Genomic DNA, 14942 nt, shown 5'->3' on the forward strand with positions numbered 1-14942 from the left:
CAGTGCAGCAGTATATTGAAAATGCTACAATGGCACACTGCCAATAAATAAATCAGCCATATCTGATTATAATGAATTGCTCTTAGTTTATATCACCATACATAAGATCCAACACGGCAAGGGGCATACCTGAAGACCCCAGTGAGGTGCATTCTTGTAACTACTGATTTGCATGTATCTGAAACAATCTGGAAACAGACATCTTTAAGTTAGAACATTATTATAATTATTAGCATTCATTTATCACGCACCAACAAATTCCGCAGTGCTGTACAATTAATGTATAAGTTGATCTTGCACATTATGCACAAAATACTTTTTATATCTGATAAAAGAGATAAAGAGGGCCCTGCTCAAAATAGCTTACAGTCTTAAAAAAGTTGTAAAATCTTCTATGCTTGTAGCTCAGAGTTAAGCTGGCCAACATCGTCAGATCCGCCACACGCCATTCAGGGCTGAATCGGCAGGTAAGGAGGTAGAAACAATAGGATTTCTACCTCCTTCTGCCGATTCAGCTGAAGGGAGATTTTGGTCAGGCGCCTTCTATGGCGCCCGATCAAAATTTTCAAACTGGTCCGATCGGTGAGTTGGCCGATATCAGCAGCTTCCTGCTATATCGGTCGACTCGCCGACATACCATTACACGCACCGAATATCGTACGAAACGAGGTTTCGTATGATATTATCGGTGCGTGTATGGCCACCTTTAGTTTCATCAGCAGCAAGTTTTGTTTGGCCATGTGGAATGCAACTAAATGAATAATTTCTCACCCATGTTAACTTATTGCTCGTCAGTTTTAAGCAATCATTTGCCAACCTTCTTCCCTTATAAACAAGACACATAAAATATCATATTGTTGCAGAGCTTAGTAGAGTAGAGTTTAGTAGAGTTCAGTTATCCAGTGCTAGTTACATAGTTACATTGGGTTTAAAAAAGTCCATCAAGTTCAACCCTTCCAAGTAAACCCGGCACACATAAACCTATACTGACCTATCTATACACTCACATACATAAACCATATATACCAACATCAATACTAGATTTTTGTATCACAATAGCCTTGGATACTATGCTTGTTCAAGAACATAATTACATGGTGAGGAGCGAGGAGGAATGTGAGCAGTGCAGCAACATCTAAAAAGTTCTGAATTGAAAGTGAAAGTAACTGTCTGCCACACCTCTATGCCTAAGGCATAGAGGCGGGGCAGGCAATATATGACTGACAGCTGGGATTTTTAAATGCTTTTATAATGGGTAGAAGTAGGGCAGAAATGTTGTACATTATGTTTTGGGCTTCTGTACCAGCCCAAGGTGACCACAACCCTTTAGCAGGGAAGATCTGTGCCTCCAAAGATGCCCCAATAGCCCCCCATCTATTTTATGCTGCTTCCCTACACATGCTCTGTGCTGCTGTCAGTTACTGAGCTTAGGGACCAACTCAAAATATACGGGATAAATAAAGTATAAATGTTACAGTTAAAAGCAGTAATTTATTGAGATTCACATTACATGACAGGGGATTTGCATCAAAATTGCATCATAATTGCATCATAATTGTCCTAATGCGAACCCTGTCCCCCCACACGTTCAACTGCGCATGCGCGCCAAAGGGGGGGGGGGCGAATGAGGAAGGTGCAGGGGCGAGGTGGCCGACCGGGTTGCCTAGGGCGCCCTAGGCAACCTGAGTGCAGTCATTTTATAATATAAAATATGGCATTTCTAACCATATTCATTTTTAGGGTTTAGTTCTCCTTTAATGGCTCATTTAGCATTTGTTTTCATGTGTGCTTGGTTTTAAAGGGGCGAGTTGACAGCCCCAGTAAGCTGCAATCTAAATGTCTTTTGAGTTTGGTATTGTTTGATATTAACTGAGTTTGGATGTAATTTGCTTCATAGCAATGGGCTTGCTAAAACTCCCAACAAAATCCTCATATTTAATTTTATAAGTAAATTGTCATGCAGAACATTTAAATATAGCCAAACCAGTTTAACAGATATATTTATATACTGACTTTAAGGGCCGAATGGTTGGAAAGGGAACATTTCAAGAACTACTACAGTCAGGTATCGACTTTGCTTCTCTTTTGAAAAGTGAGGAAGAGGAGCAGTCACAGTCTCAAGAAGGTCAACTGATAAAGTCATCAAGGAACCGTACATTTTCTCAGTCATCTGTTTGGTCCCAGGATTCTACAGTACAGTCACACAAAGAAGGAGCCACAGACAATCTTGCTGTAAGTATATAGAAAACTACTCTGTATTCCTTCTATCAAAGCATTTATAATGAATGGAAAGAGGGAATAAAGATAAATAAAACTGCACATATCCCTGTTATTTATGCAGTAGGAGATGAAGAAATAGGTTTAGATTACGATAAGAATTTTTGTTTTTCCCTGTATTGTGATCTTTTCTATTAGAAAATAAAAATATGTTTATGAGTTGCATCTTTTAAGACTTGTCTATATTGTTCTTATGTTTAGTGAGTTTCTTTGTTGGACCATTGTTTTGCTTTGCTGAAAAATTTGCAAAAAAATCTCAAAAAGCATTAAAGTCAACGGGTGTTTTTTTGTGGTGACTTTTTCTATTCCGCTTTTGGAATCTGTGGGCTTTTTCTTGCAGGGAAAACTGTCAAAACATTTTGCTCATCACTGCTTGGCTGCATTGATTGCCAGTAACACACCCTAATGTATATGATTAAGAGGTTTAACCGCTGAGCAGCCATACACTGGATCACATAGAAAAACACATTTGTTATTTTTGAAAGATTGTATACAGTATATAAGTATACAAAATACAGGCATCACTGTCTTCCTCTTGCCTCCCATTCTAAACTGAGCATTGCAGCATCTATTGACGCAGAGGAACTCTGAAGCTACTGCCACCTCCAAGCTAGACAGTAGCTGTAGGTCTAAGCTTCAAAAGGTGCAGAGCAGATGCACTAAAGGAATCAGGTGCACATGCCACACTTAAGCCAAATGCTGGAAACAACGTTGAGCACAATTGTTTCCAATTCTTGTGCAAGTGCCCAACTGCATCAATTTTAATTAGGGATGCACTGAATCCAGGATTCGGTTCGGTATTCGGCCAGGATTCAGCCTTTTTGGGCAGGGTTCGGATTCGGCTGAATCCACGCTCCTGGACGAATTTAATCCAAATTAGAATAAATTAGCATATGTTAATTAGGATTTGGAAGGGTTAAATGTAAAAAAAAAAAATTCCCTTGGGATGGATTCGGGGGTTCGGCCAAACCAAAAAAACTGGGTTTGGTGCATCCCTAATTTTAATGCACTGGCCACAATTGTATCAGGCACAGTTTCCCTTGGCAACTGCAACTGCTGGAGTTCTGAGGAAAATGGTGTATGTTGTGTAAAAATCATTATGATTGTGTCAAAAAGTGCACTTTGCCCACTGTGTCTGTATGTGGGACAAACATCTATGATCTGTGAACACATTTTTAATATTTATTGGCATAAAGGAACTTACATGGCAAACATATTTTTCTTACAGTGTTTATGGAATTACTAATTTGTTGTCTGTAACAGGAATAGGGTGGATTGTTCTAGATTGCAGGGGAGGTTCAGCCCATGTGTTCAGCCCATTAAATCAAAAAGAAGTAAAATAGATCTATTTTCTAAACACCAGATAGCCAATGGGTCTAAATTCTGATTATTGATGTTTCCTGTTATCATGAATTATTTTATTGTAACATACCGTATATACTCGAGTATAAGCCGATCCGAATATAAGACGAGGTACCTAATTTTACCTAAGAAAACTGGAAAAACTTATTGACTCGAGTATAAGCCTAGGGTGGGAAATGCAGCAGCTACTGCTAAGTTTTATCAAAATAAATACCAATAAAATTACATTAAATGAGGCAACAGTGGGGTATATGTTTTTAAATATTTATTTCAATTAAAAACTGTAAACTAGCTCTGTAAGTGGAGGGTCAACAAAAACAATTGTTTTATCAACAGTGATACCTTAAGAGTACTCAGCAACCAAGCTAAAACACAAAGAGTTAAAATCCTTCAAAACTATATATATAGTTTATATAGAATATAAAGTGAAATGTCTAATGCAGAATGGGACAGGTGGGAATAGTAGATTAAGATGAATTTGGGAGCGGGCCAGGGCACTGGAGGGTCTGGTTGCGAGTGGCCTAATTTGCACACAAAGGACAGAGGGTGCTAGTTTGGAGGGACCCGACTCGAGTATAAGCCGAGGGTGACTTTTTGAGCACATTTTGGGTGATGAAAAACTAGGCTTATACTCGAGTATATACAGTATATATTGTAGTTACGTTTCCTTTTGTAAGTAATTCCCATTCACCTAGTTTACTTTGTTAATATACCCTCCCCTTTATGTCTGTTGGATATTTAATGTGTTAATTGGTAGTTTACCTCTTTAAATTCCAGTGACTTGTGTTTAAAATTCAACCTATGATTAAGTGCCTTGTGCATGAAAGGGGAAAGAGTATCCTGTACCTTAGATGTGTTTAAGATAAAGCTTACTTTTTCTTTACTAAATCTAGGGAATGGGGTCGATGAGTGCTTTACTCTTTTTGGTATGTCCTAAAGATACTTTACATCATTTATGAATAGTGGGGAAAGCCACCATGTTTTTGCACTTTGCACCTGCCCTGCTGTTATCCCATATCTGCTGGTCTGAAGTGGGCCAGTACTTTCTGCATGAATGAAAGATGCCTGTTTGCATCATACAGAAGATCAATTTAGGGTGCTCCAACGGATTTTTATCCCAGAGGGATAAAGACCTTGGAAACAAGAAATTATTGAATGAGCACTACAGGGTGCAAGATTGAGCCCTTTAGTACTCTAGCACTTAGGTTTGGGGTTTTTATAAATTTACAAAAGGAATAGTGAATTAGTATGGAGCTTACTGTCAGGTGTTAGAAATATTAATGCTTCTACAGTTACTGAATTAAGAATCAGCATATGGATAAATACTGCTTATACTTAGGTCATTTACTAAATTGCTCTTGGTCCTTTTTTTGTTTTTTACAGGCCGAACCTGTTCTTACTGCAATTCCTGAGGAGAGTCGCTCTGAGGGAACTGTGGGATTCAAAGTGTACAAGAAGTATTTCACTTCTGGGTCTAGTTACCTGATGCTTTTTGTAGTTTTACTGCTTAATATTTTGTCACAGGTAAGCTTTGTTTTTTTTTTAAAAAAGCAAGTACTTGCACAAACGAAACCAAAGGGAAATGTAGGAAGGAAATTGAGACATGTTTATGTGACATTTTCAGAGTGACAAACTTACAACCTGACTTTTTTTTCTATATATATATATATTTTTTTAAAAAAGTATAAACTATATATAACTATATATAGTATATATGTTTAGCAGCAAGGGTCTTAAAGACAATATCCGATTTATATAAAAAATGAGCATTAAATTACAATTAAACAATACCAAATAAAATTACATAATGGACAAACTTACCTCCTTAATTCGATTAACTGTTTTTCAGTAGACTAAACTTCACGAGACTCTTTTCTCATGGCATCTAATCTGGCTGATATATGGTTTCTCAGTATTTTGATTGCTTTTTCTTACCTGTATTTTAAACACTGTATTGCCTGTTGCATGTTCAAATCTGGCTCATAGTAAAAACTGTAAGCATTTGCCCACAATTTATGTTATTTCTCTCTGTAATAAGCATAGATATGTTTGTTAGTTTTAAAAATACATGCTTTTCTGACTTGTGTGGTTTATTATTTGTTTTTCTTACTAGGTTACCTATGTTTTGCAAGATTGGTGGCTTTCTTACTGGTATGTTTCCCTAAATTAACAAAGTTTTAATTTTAAATTTTTGATTAATAATTAAATAAGTCCCTCTTTTAATCACACATCGTTAAAGGAGAAGGAAAGTTAAAAATCCTTTCTGGAAGCAACACACATGACAATCTCTTATTGACTGCACAAGGAAGTAGAAGTGTGATTCAAAGACACTTGGGAATGACACTTTTTCTCTTAATTTCCCCTATACAATTTTGTAATTAAAGGTATACTGATTTTTATGGTGTAGTTTTTAATACTATAATACATTGGGTGCCTTGCAATAATTCATTATACCATTTAAAATGCAATTTTTAAACCAATACATTTTTTAATGATATTATGATGGCAGCAATAAAAAAAAAAAGACCAATATGTATGGTTTCCTCTCAAAGAGGACACAGTGCTCCATCTGCCATTGCCCTTGAAGTGAATAATTATGGACAGTTGTGCCTGTTTCTCTACCAGTATGTACTATAAGCCCAAAGCAGAGGAGTGGTAGCAGTTTAAAAACATGGAGGTGCTATCAGTTCAGGCAAATGAACCCTTTAGCTGAGGTGTCAGGGAGCTGTTTATCCCTTGCCTATTGTGCTGCTGAGTCACATGAATGCGGGCCTCTGGAAAACTAAGAATATGTCTAATTGTCTAGTCCCATGTTAGATTTTCTCTTTTCTCATTTGAAACAGATTTAAGTACAAGATTCTGCTTGTGGAGCCCTGTCAGCTAGTTAGATATGTTTAAAAAATTGGTATCTTGCACATTGCTCTGTTACAACTTTGCAATTCTTTTGCCAAAAGGCCACTTTCTACAACAATACATAATGCATAATAATTTTTAAATGATCATTTTTCATTTTTTTTATTACTCTTCAATCTTCTGTATCTGTTTTACTTACTTATTATTTGTGCTGATGTGCATATGCACGGTTACCGAAGCTCTCCCCTTCTTATACTGTCGGGTTCAGTGCACACCAGTGACCTTACTGATGTGCACTGAAGCCGACTCAACACAGCTTAGAGGGCTTTGGTGAACCTTGGGTATTCACACGCACGTCAGCACAAATAATAGGTAAGCAAAACTGATACAGAAGAGTAGATGTGGATGAGTAGGGCTGAGTAGAACTGAAAAATAATACATGGGCCCCCCTGATCTCATAGGCCCCTAGGCTCTAACCTAGGGATGCCTAATGGTTAATCCACCCCTGGGCAATCACATAGTAACTAGCATAAGAAGCCTAATATATATATATGGTATGTCAATTACAGTACATAACAATTCTAAACAGCTTTACTGCAGTTCAAATCATCAGTTTGCTGAGACCTGTGTCTTTATGTGCGGCAGGGCAAACGAACAGGGGAAACTGAATATCACTTCAGGCACAAACAGCACGGGATCAAAAACAGAGCAACTAGACCTCACCTTGTATTTGGGAGTGTATGCAGGTAATTAAGGGATTAATAATAAGGGCATTGACATGAAAAATGTTTTTTATTTGTGTCTGCAATGTTATGAATGCTATGTGCTGCTAAGGCTGCAGTGAGAGAGAAGGCAATGGGAACTGCAGAAATCAGAAACTAAATTACAAAATAAACAGAGATACTTGTATTTATAACATTGTTAAACTTGTTTTTTTCATCACTGATGAGGCAGAGACTTAGAGGGAGGACAAAATAACATCTTAGTAAAGTCTGATCCACTGTTGGAACATAGAAATACACAAAATAACCAATAGAAAAGAATCAGTGTACTTGGTGGACTTGGGGTCTTTAAATAAACTAGGGTTATTGTTATTAACCCATATAGAATAATCTTGTGATTGACCAGATATAACTAACTGAATTTAAACTTAAGTAGCAGTTATATTTAGCTATGCAACAGGTCAAAGATAACCCATAATGAATTTTAATTAGAAAGATATACTTATTCTGACATAATAAGGTGGTATTTCATAGCCCAGTGTAGTTCATAGCATAGGTGTTCTTGCACATTTTCAAGAGAAGGGGTAACATATGAATTACTACTACAGATTTTTTTTAATGGCAGTCAGGAAAATGTTTAACAAACTGACACATTTATCATACTATATTCAGAATATGGTGACTGCTTTGAGGAGCAGAATTCTTTTCTATGTAAGGTAGTGTTAGAGCTCAGAGGTAGAGCTGAGCGCTAATACCCAACACTGAATGAGCACTACCTTTAAATAACACAACACAAATAAACTGAAGCCATAACAATTCAGAAAACTATTCTTAATTTTGCAACGGAAAATATTAAACAGCTACTGCTGGGAGCAGTGTGTTAAAAGCAACATATTTGTAAATTTTAACATTTTGTTTCACAAACTTTAAAACATAGGAACATAACAGATAGTAATTGTGGCATTTTACATTATGAGGTTATTTACCATAAGGAAGGCAGGGTGCAAAGTGCAAAAAACAGCCACACCCTAACTTCCTTCCTTCACAACTTGCCGCAGATCTGCAGCTATTCCCATAAATACAGCACTGCTTGTGTTTGGGGTGGGTAATGGAAGCATGTAGGCACCCAACTCATCCCATAACTTGCATGTCAGTCAGATGTGCAGGTTAGGAAGTGGCATAGTGGCATTGGACAGCGCTAGACTGTGCTCCCTGATCTGCACTGTGTGCAGGATTTTTTATCTGACATGAGTTGTGAGCCATTCCCTTGTGCAGAAGTGCTCCATGTTATGCCCTGTAAGTGCTTTTGCACTTCTTCCCAGGGGGATAAAAAATTTCCACCATTATTTTGCTTAATATGTAGAACAAAGGTAAATAAGATGATTATAATGAATTAGCAGTTTCTTAATTAGCAAGCTGGCATCACAGGAATACACAGGGTGCAAAATGCCGTATTAACGTCGTAAAAACATCATATTAAGATTTCAGGTACTGTTTATTTCTATAGCTTTTGTGAAAATGGCAGATTGCCATGAAATGTGGCAAGACTATAATTACCGGGGGAAACCTGTAAAACCTCCATGATGTTTTTGATATGAGTAATAAAGGACTACGCATATTTTAGATTCTGCCTTCATGGTGCTCCGTGCATAGGAACGACAGCTAACTTTTCATTCTTATAACCTGGAACCCAGAAGCATTTCTTTGTGGATGTTATAAATTGCTTATTTATATTGTATTTGTATATAATTTCCTTCAAGATAACTTTACGTTATTTCAGTAGGCTGCAATTATAAGAGATGGCAGTAGGTGGAACTGTGCTCAAATAATCAACTTTTGACTTCATCATTCTGTAGGTATTTCCTTAAAGTAAAGGTGACAGTGTTGCAGTTGTGACAACTATGCGATCAGTCTCGATTTGTTAAAGAAATACAGGGTACCTAAATCATGAAATTATCTTTTTTTTGCTAAGTAATGTTAAAATGTTTTTGTATCCAATTTAGGTTTGACGGTTGCAACAATCATTTTTGGCGTCCTGCGTTGCTTGCTGGTTTTCCATGTTCTTGTTTGTGCTGCTCAAGCTTTGCACAATCAAATGTTCCAATCCCTTCTCAAAGCTCCAGTCCTGTTTTTTGACAGAAATCCAATTGGTGAGTGTACTGTGTTATACTTTATTTGGATTTGTGCCTACAACAAACCTGACCTACCTTTACCTGCCTCATTTTAAACCAACCATGAAATCATAAATTTTTAGTAGTTTTAAAGTTATCTTTAAATGAAATTGGTATTGAAAGCAGGAAGGCTGGCCCATTCTGCCCTAGTGGCTCTTACTTTTGAAACAATTAAACCATTTGGTCATCTTTCAGTGGGGGAGGGGACAAAGGTGCATATTTCAAACTGCATTGTTTGTAAACTTGTGTCCCTTTAGGGTGAAGGCACATGGAGCAATTAGTAGCAGCTATTTGTCTTGGCTACAGAACAATGCTGATCATTTACTGATAATTGTCTCTATGTGTGTTTTAGCAGAGTAACTTCTCAGTATTATCTATGGCAAGGTATTTTCTGGTGTTTAGTAGCCATGACAAGTAGCTGCTACTAAGTAGCTCTGTGTGTCTTCGCCCTTAGGTTAGTGGCACAAGGGAAGATTCAGTCTTCGTTACCGCGGGCAACTAATCTCCCAGTAATGCCACCCCACCGGCTTAGGTTTCCCATAGTCAACGATGTTGCCTCACAAAGAAACTTCAGGTGTCTTCGGGAAACCAAAGTGACATGTATACCTCATCAAGGAATCTCCACGTGTGCCACTGCCCTTCGACTTTTAGCATCTAGTCTAGACCCACACTACTGTTTGTAGATATCAGATCCACATACCATTTTTCCATTTGATACTTATCTTTGATTCTATCTATCTGTCTATCTAGCTTTATGAAATAGACCAAGTTTTTGTAGATTTCTGTGAATATCAAGAACAGACGTATTTTAGTGAATAAAGTACCACCACAATGAAGTACCACTGCTGGCAAGCAATTATATAACTTTTTAATTTGTAACTAATTAACAGTGCACCTGCCTGTGTAAACACAACCATAAATGTTGTTTCTTCTGCAGAATAAATAATTGATTTGAATGTAGTCATTTAAAATAGCCCGAACTGCAATTATCACACAGTAACGCAGGTACAGTCCCCCCCCTCCCCCAGACCTGGCTGATAACAGGATACAGTATTAGAGTCAGCCAGTTGCACTGTACTGACTTTGAGGAAACTGAAACTAGAGACACATGCAGTTGTCTGCCTTGTTTTACTGTCAGCTTATAATAACACACTGCTTGGCTTCAAAGGGATTTTACCGCTCACTATTGTCTTTGTAAACCTTTGACTAATACAATAACCTTATTTTGCTTCCTTTTTTGTTACACTTTTTCTGTGTAAGTGTAATATGTAAATATGCTTTTCTTTATTTAACATGTAGACTTTTGTACTTTCAAGTGTCAGTTGGATTTGCAATCAAAAGAGCTTTCTCCACTCTGACCTCAGCATTTTCCTTGTCTTCTCTCAACAAACCTGCCTGCGTAATCTCTCTAAACTCACCTGGACCCCTCCAGGGGAAAACAACCTAAATATAGGCAGTGTTCTTAATCTGGTGTCAGTCTTGTTTTAACATGCTCAAAGTGTTTTACTTTTTTTCAAGAGAGCTTTGGGAACATTTGTTCAAACTGTTTGTTTTGTCTTGGTCATTTGGAAAACTAGGCAACACACATCAAACAGAACAGCACAACTAATGGGTGGAACAATGAAAATGTTATATTGTTACTCTGCTTTTATGCTGCAACAAAGGGCAGTTTGCTTTTCTATTGTGGCTTTGTTTTAGGTATCCTGTTCATAACATGTAGTTCTGTGACCCAGGCTTTTATATCAATACACAAAAATAGTATATTTATTATTGGTTTTCGTTTGTACAGCACTAACACATTATGAAGGGCCTTTCTATAGGAAAGACAGCATTCAAAAGATCGGTGACAAAAGGTGTAAAAGAAACCAGAATCTTGTTTACAAAAGTTTACACTCTAGAGATCGGGTTAGGTAACTGTCTGCCGTGCAAGCAGACACATTTGCTAGTGGTTGTGGTGAAGTTCTTATTAATTAAAGGGATTCTATCATGATTTTTATGGTATACTTTTCATTTCTAAATTACACTGTTTAGATAGCAAATAATTCACTTTATCATTTAAAATTTTATTCTCAAATCAACAAATGTATTTGTTTTTAGTTGTAATATTGGTGTGTAGGCAGCCATCTCAGTGCATTGTGCCTGAGTCTGAGCTTTCAGAAGGAGCCAGTGCTACACATTAGAACTGCTTTCAGGCAACCTTTTGCTTCTCCTACTCCCATGTAACTGGAGGAGTCCCAAGCCGGACATGGATTTCTTACTATTGAGTGCTATTCTGATATCTACTGTGAGCTGCTATCTTGCTACCTTCCCATTTTTCTGCTGATTGGCTGCTGGGGTGGCAAGGGAGAGGGTGATATCACAACTTGCAACTCAGCAGTAAAGTGTGACTGAAGTTAATCAGATGGGTCACATGGTTGTGACCCATCTGAAGAATATGTCTAGCCCAGCGTGAAATTTCAAAATTATATATTAAAAAATAGTTTTTTGCTTTAAAAGACAGATTTCAATGTGGGATTCTGCTGGAGAAGCTCTATTAACTGAAGCGTTTTGAAAAAAAACATGTTTTCCCATGGCAGGATTCCTTTAACCTTTAGCATGTTGTTGATTAACCTATTCTAAGCAACTTTTTAATTGCCTTCATTTTTTTATTTCAACAGTCATTTCAATGCCAGTGGGCAGCTATATCTGTAATGTGTTGCAATGTTAAGAAACTCATGGCATAGATTAAAGCTGTAGAACCTGTATTCCATGATGCTTAAAAAAAAAAAAACATTCTCAAATGAAAATTAATTTACACCCCTCTTTTTGACACATTAGTTTAGTATATAAAAAGGTGCATAAACACTATCTGAAATTAAATGTATTTTTATACAGACATACCCGATTTTACAGCAACCGTGATTTTATGACTTATAGGAACCATTTCCTGGTACCATCGTGAAATTCTGGATTGTGAAACTCAATGTACGATTGAGTCCGAATACAAAAAATTAGTATTTTTAGAACTGTGCGTAATTTGTGCAATTTTTTTCGTTAATTTGCGCGGCTTCGGTATTGTGACTTTCCTTGGGCCAGGTTGGAGCTGCAGAGTGCCATTGAGTCCTATGGGAGGCTTCCAAAATCATGCACTGAAGGTTCAAAGTCAGAAGGTTTTCCCGCCATTTACGACTGTTCGCTCATGACATCAGATCGGCATTCGCAAACAATCATTTCAATACGAAAATTTCCGAACTTTCGGATCGTAAGTACGAAATTTTTGTATTCAACAAAAAGAATTTTCGTGACATTTGCGATCATCAGAAATGATCAGATTTCGTGATTCGGATTCGTACCTTAGTGAATCGCCCCCTTAAAGCCACCCACTATGCAAAGTTCACCTTTTCTACATAAGCCCAATTAAATGAGCTCATGTATAAAATGGGGGTCTATTTAAAAAAGCCTGTCGAGTTTATGCAGTATTTGTGATTCTTGTAATGAGTTGCTAAAAGTAAATGGGCATCTCTTGACTATTTGTGGCCAGAACAGGAATGAATTGCATTCTATAAAGCAGGGATCCCCAACCTTTTATACTCGTGAGCCACATTTAAATGGAAAAAGTGTTGGGGAGCAACACAAGCATGGAAAAGGTTCCTAGGGGTAGAAATAAGAGCTTTAATTGGCTACTTAATAGCCCCTATGTGGACTGGCAGCCCTCAGAAGGCTCTGTTTGGCATAATACTTGGTTTTTATGCAACCAAAACTTGCCTCCTAACCAGAAATTCAAAAATGAGCACCTACTTTGAGGCCACTGGGAGCAACATCCAAGGGGTTGTTGAGCAACATGTTGCTCACAAGCCACTGGTTGGGGAACACTGCTTTAAAGTATTCTATAAAGTGTATCTGTTATCTTCTCTGTAAATATGTGTCTTTTTGCCCTATTGATATTCAATGGCTGCTGTCATTACTACACAAAATCTTCTTAATATTAATTATAGTACTCTAGTGTTTCTGAAGCCAACACAATTTTTTCCATTGCAGGGTAACATCTCATTATATATATTTTTTGGGTTACTGGTCCTCCAGCTGGCCTTACATGTCATACAAGCAGATTATTTTCCAATTAATTATTGGTGAGTGTTTGGCTCCCATTACGAGCAGTTTTCTTGAGGAGACATTGGTGGAGTGGATAAACTGTAGTGAAAAAAGGGAGCTGAAATGCAATGGGCTTCGACGTCTACCCTTGAAATTCATGGGACTAAACTTCTGCATTGTGGTCTACAGTGATTCCAGTTTGGTTAGTCATATATGTGGTCAGAATGTATACATGCAGCTAAGCATGGGGCATTCTGTTGGCTGTTCAATTTCAAAAGTCATCTTACATTTGGGCAGCTTTAGATGTTATTAAAGTCAGTTTCATGTTTTCATTACATGATGCACCTGGGAGTGTATGTATGAAGTATCCATATTTCATCAACATTGTGCATTTTCTATATATTCATTTATGTCATCAGTGCACATCAGTACTTCATCTGGCAATGGACCAACACTATCCCACCCCCACCCGTATTCCATCCAGTCATTACAAGTGATTTTAAACTGTTTAGAACATTGTTCATTGAAGGAGAGCATATTTTGAACTTATGCACACCTCTGCACACAAGAGGGCAGTATCAATCAGCTTACCTACTTTCTACTTCTGCCTTAACAGAACAACCCATTCTCTCTCTCTCTCTCTCTCTCTCTCTCTCATAACATTAGTTCTGGAAAGCAACACACAAATCGTCTTGTTTATTTAGGGTATATTTTACACACCAGTTTTTCACCAGTATTAGTTATATTTCACACTATATCAAGAAAGCCAAATCCAATCCATGAACTACATGTTGGCACAGATAAATACGTATATGGGCTGCTGACTTGCAGACCCATGCAAATTTGTAATGTTGTCAACTCTCATACTATTACTCTCAAAGACCTCACATTTGTCCTATGAGTTGCTTTCCACGTAACCTGTTACATGGTTGTTTCTTTTAGCTTTGTACTTTTTTAGTCGATAGAAGCAGAAATATCCTTGGAGCAGTTATTGGACTTCAAGTCCCACCATCCTCTTTCAGCCTAAGGGCCAGTGTTATTGTTAAGTGCTGGAGGGTCACTTTTCTTGTATGCACATTAAAGCAATTTGGAGCATGTTTGTATTTATGACCACAATTCAGTAACCAGGGCCGTTTTGGAAATACTTATTAGCTTTTTTTTTTCTTCTTTGATTGAACCTTTTGCCAGTAATGGATACAAGTAATAGAAGTGATACCAAAACAAAGGATTGCATCAGTCATTATTGTTGTGCGCAACCACATAATTACACCCTAAATATTATTTTTGGGTGTTTGAATGGAACAGCTAATAGCTTTATTAGGTGTGTCATTATAAACCCATATGACTTTGCATGTTAGACAAATACATGCATGCTTTTATACATAAGTGGTTCAGTGTATTTTTGCCCTTATCAGGGCGTGATGTTAAATGATATTTGAGTGGGAGCAGTTAATTTGTACTTTGTTGTATCTCAGCACTGAGTCTT

General features: G+C 37.3%; 1 protein-coding gene across 2 annotated transcripts in view; it reads left to right on the forward strand.

Annotated features, from left to right (window-relative positions):
• Nucleotides 1-14942, forward strand: part of abcc4 (ATP binding cassette subfamily C member 4) — a 139993-nt gene that overhangs the window by 39617 nt on the left and 85434 nt on the right. For both annotated transcript variants that reach the window (XM_002939283.5, XM_031897063.1), the window contains exons 15-19: nt 2020-2232; nt 5023-5163; nt 5753-5790; nt 7138-7238; nt 9218-9364. In XM_002939283.5, coding sequence (XP_002939329.2) covers nt 2020-2232; nt 5023-5163; nt 5753-5790; nt 7138-7238; nt 9218-9364 — 640 coding nt within the window. The remainder of the gene's footprint in view (nt 1-2019; nt 2233-5022; nt 5164-5752; nt 5791-7137; nt 7239-9217; nt 9365-14942) is intronic.

Source organism: Xenopus tropicalis, chromosome 2, assembly GCF_000004195.4.
Source record: "Xenopus tropicalis strain Nigerian chromosome 2, UCB_Xtro_10.0, whole genome shotgun sequence".
NCBI lineage: Eukaryota > Metazoa > Chordata > Amphibia > Anura > Pipidae > Xenopus > Xenopus tropicalis.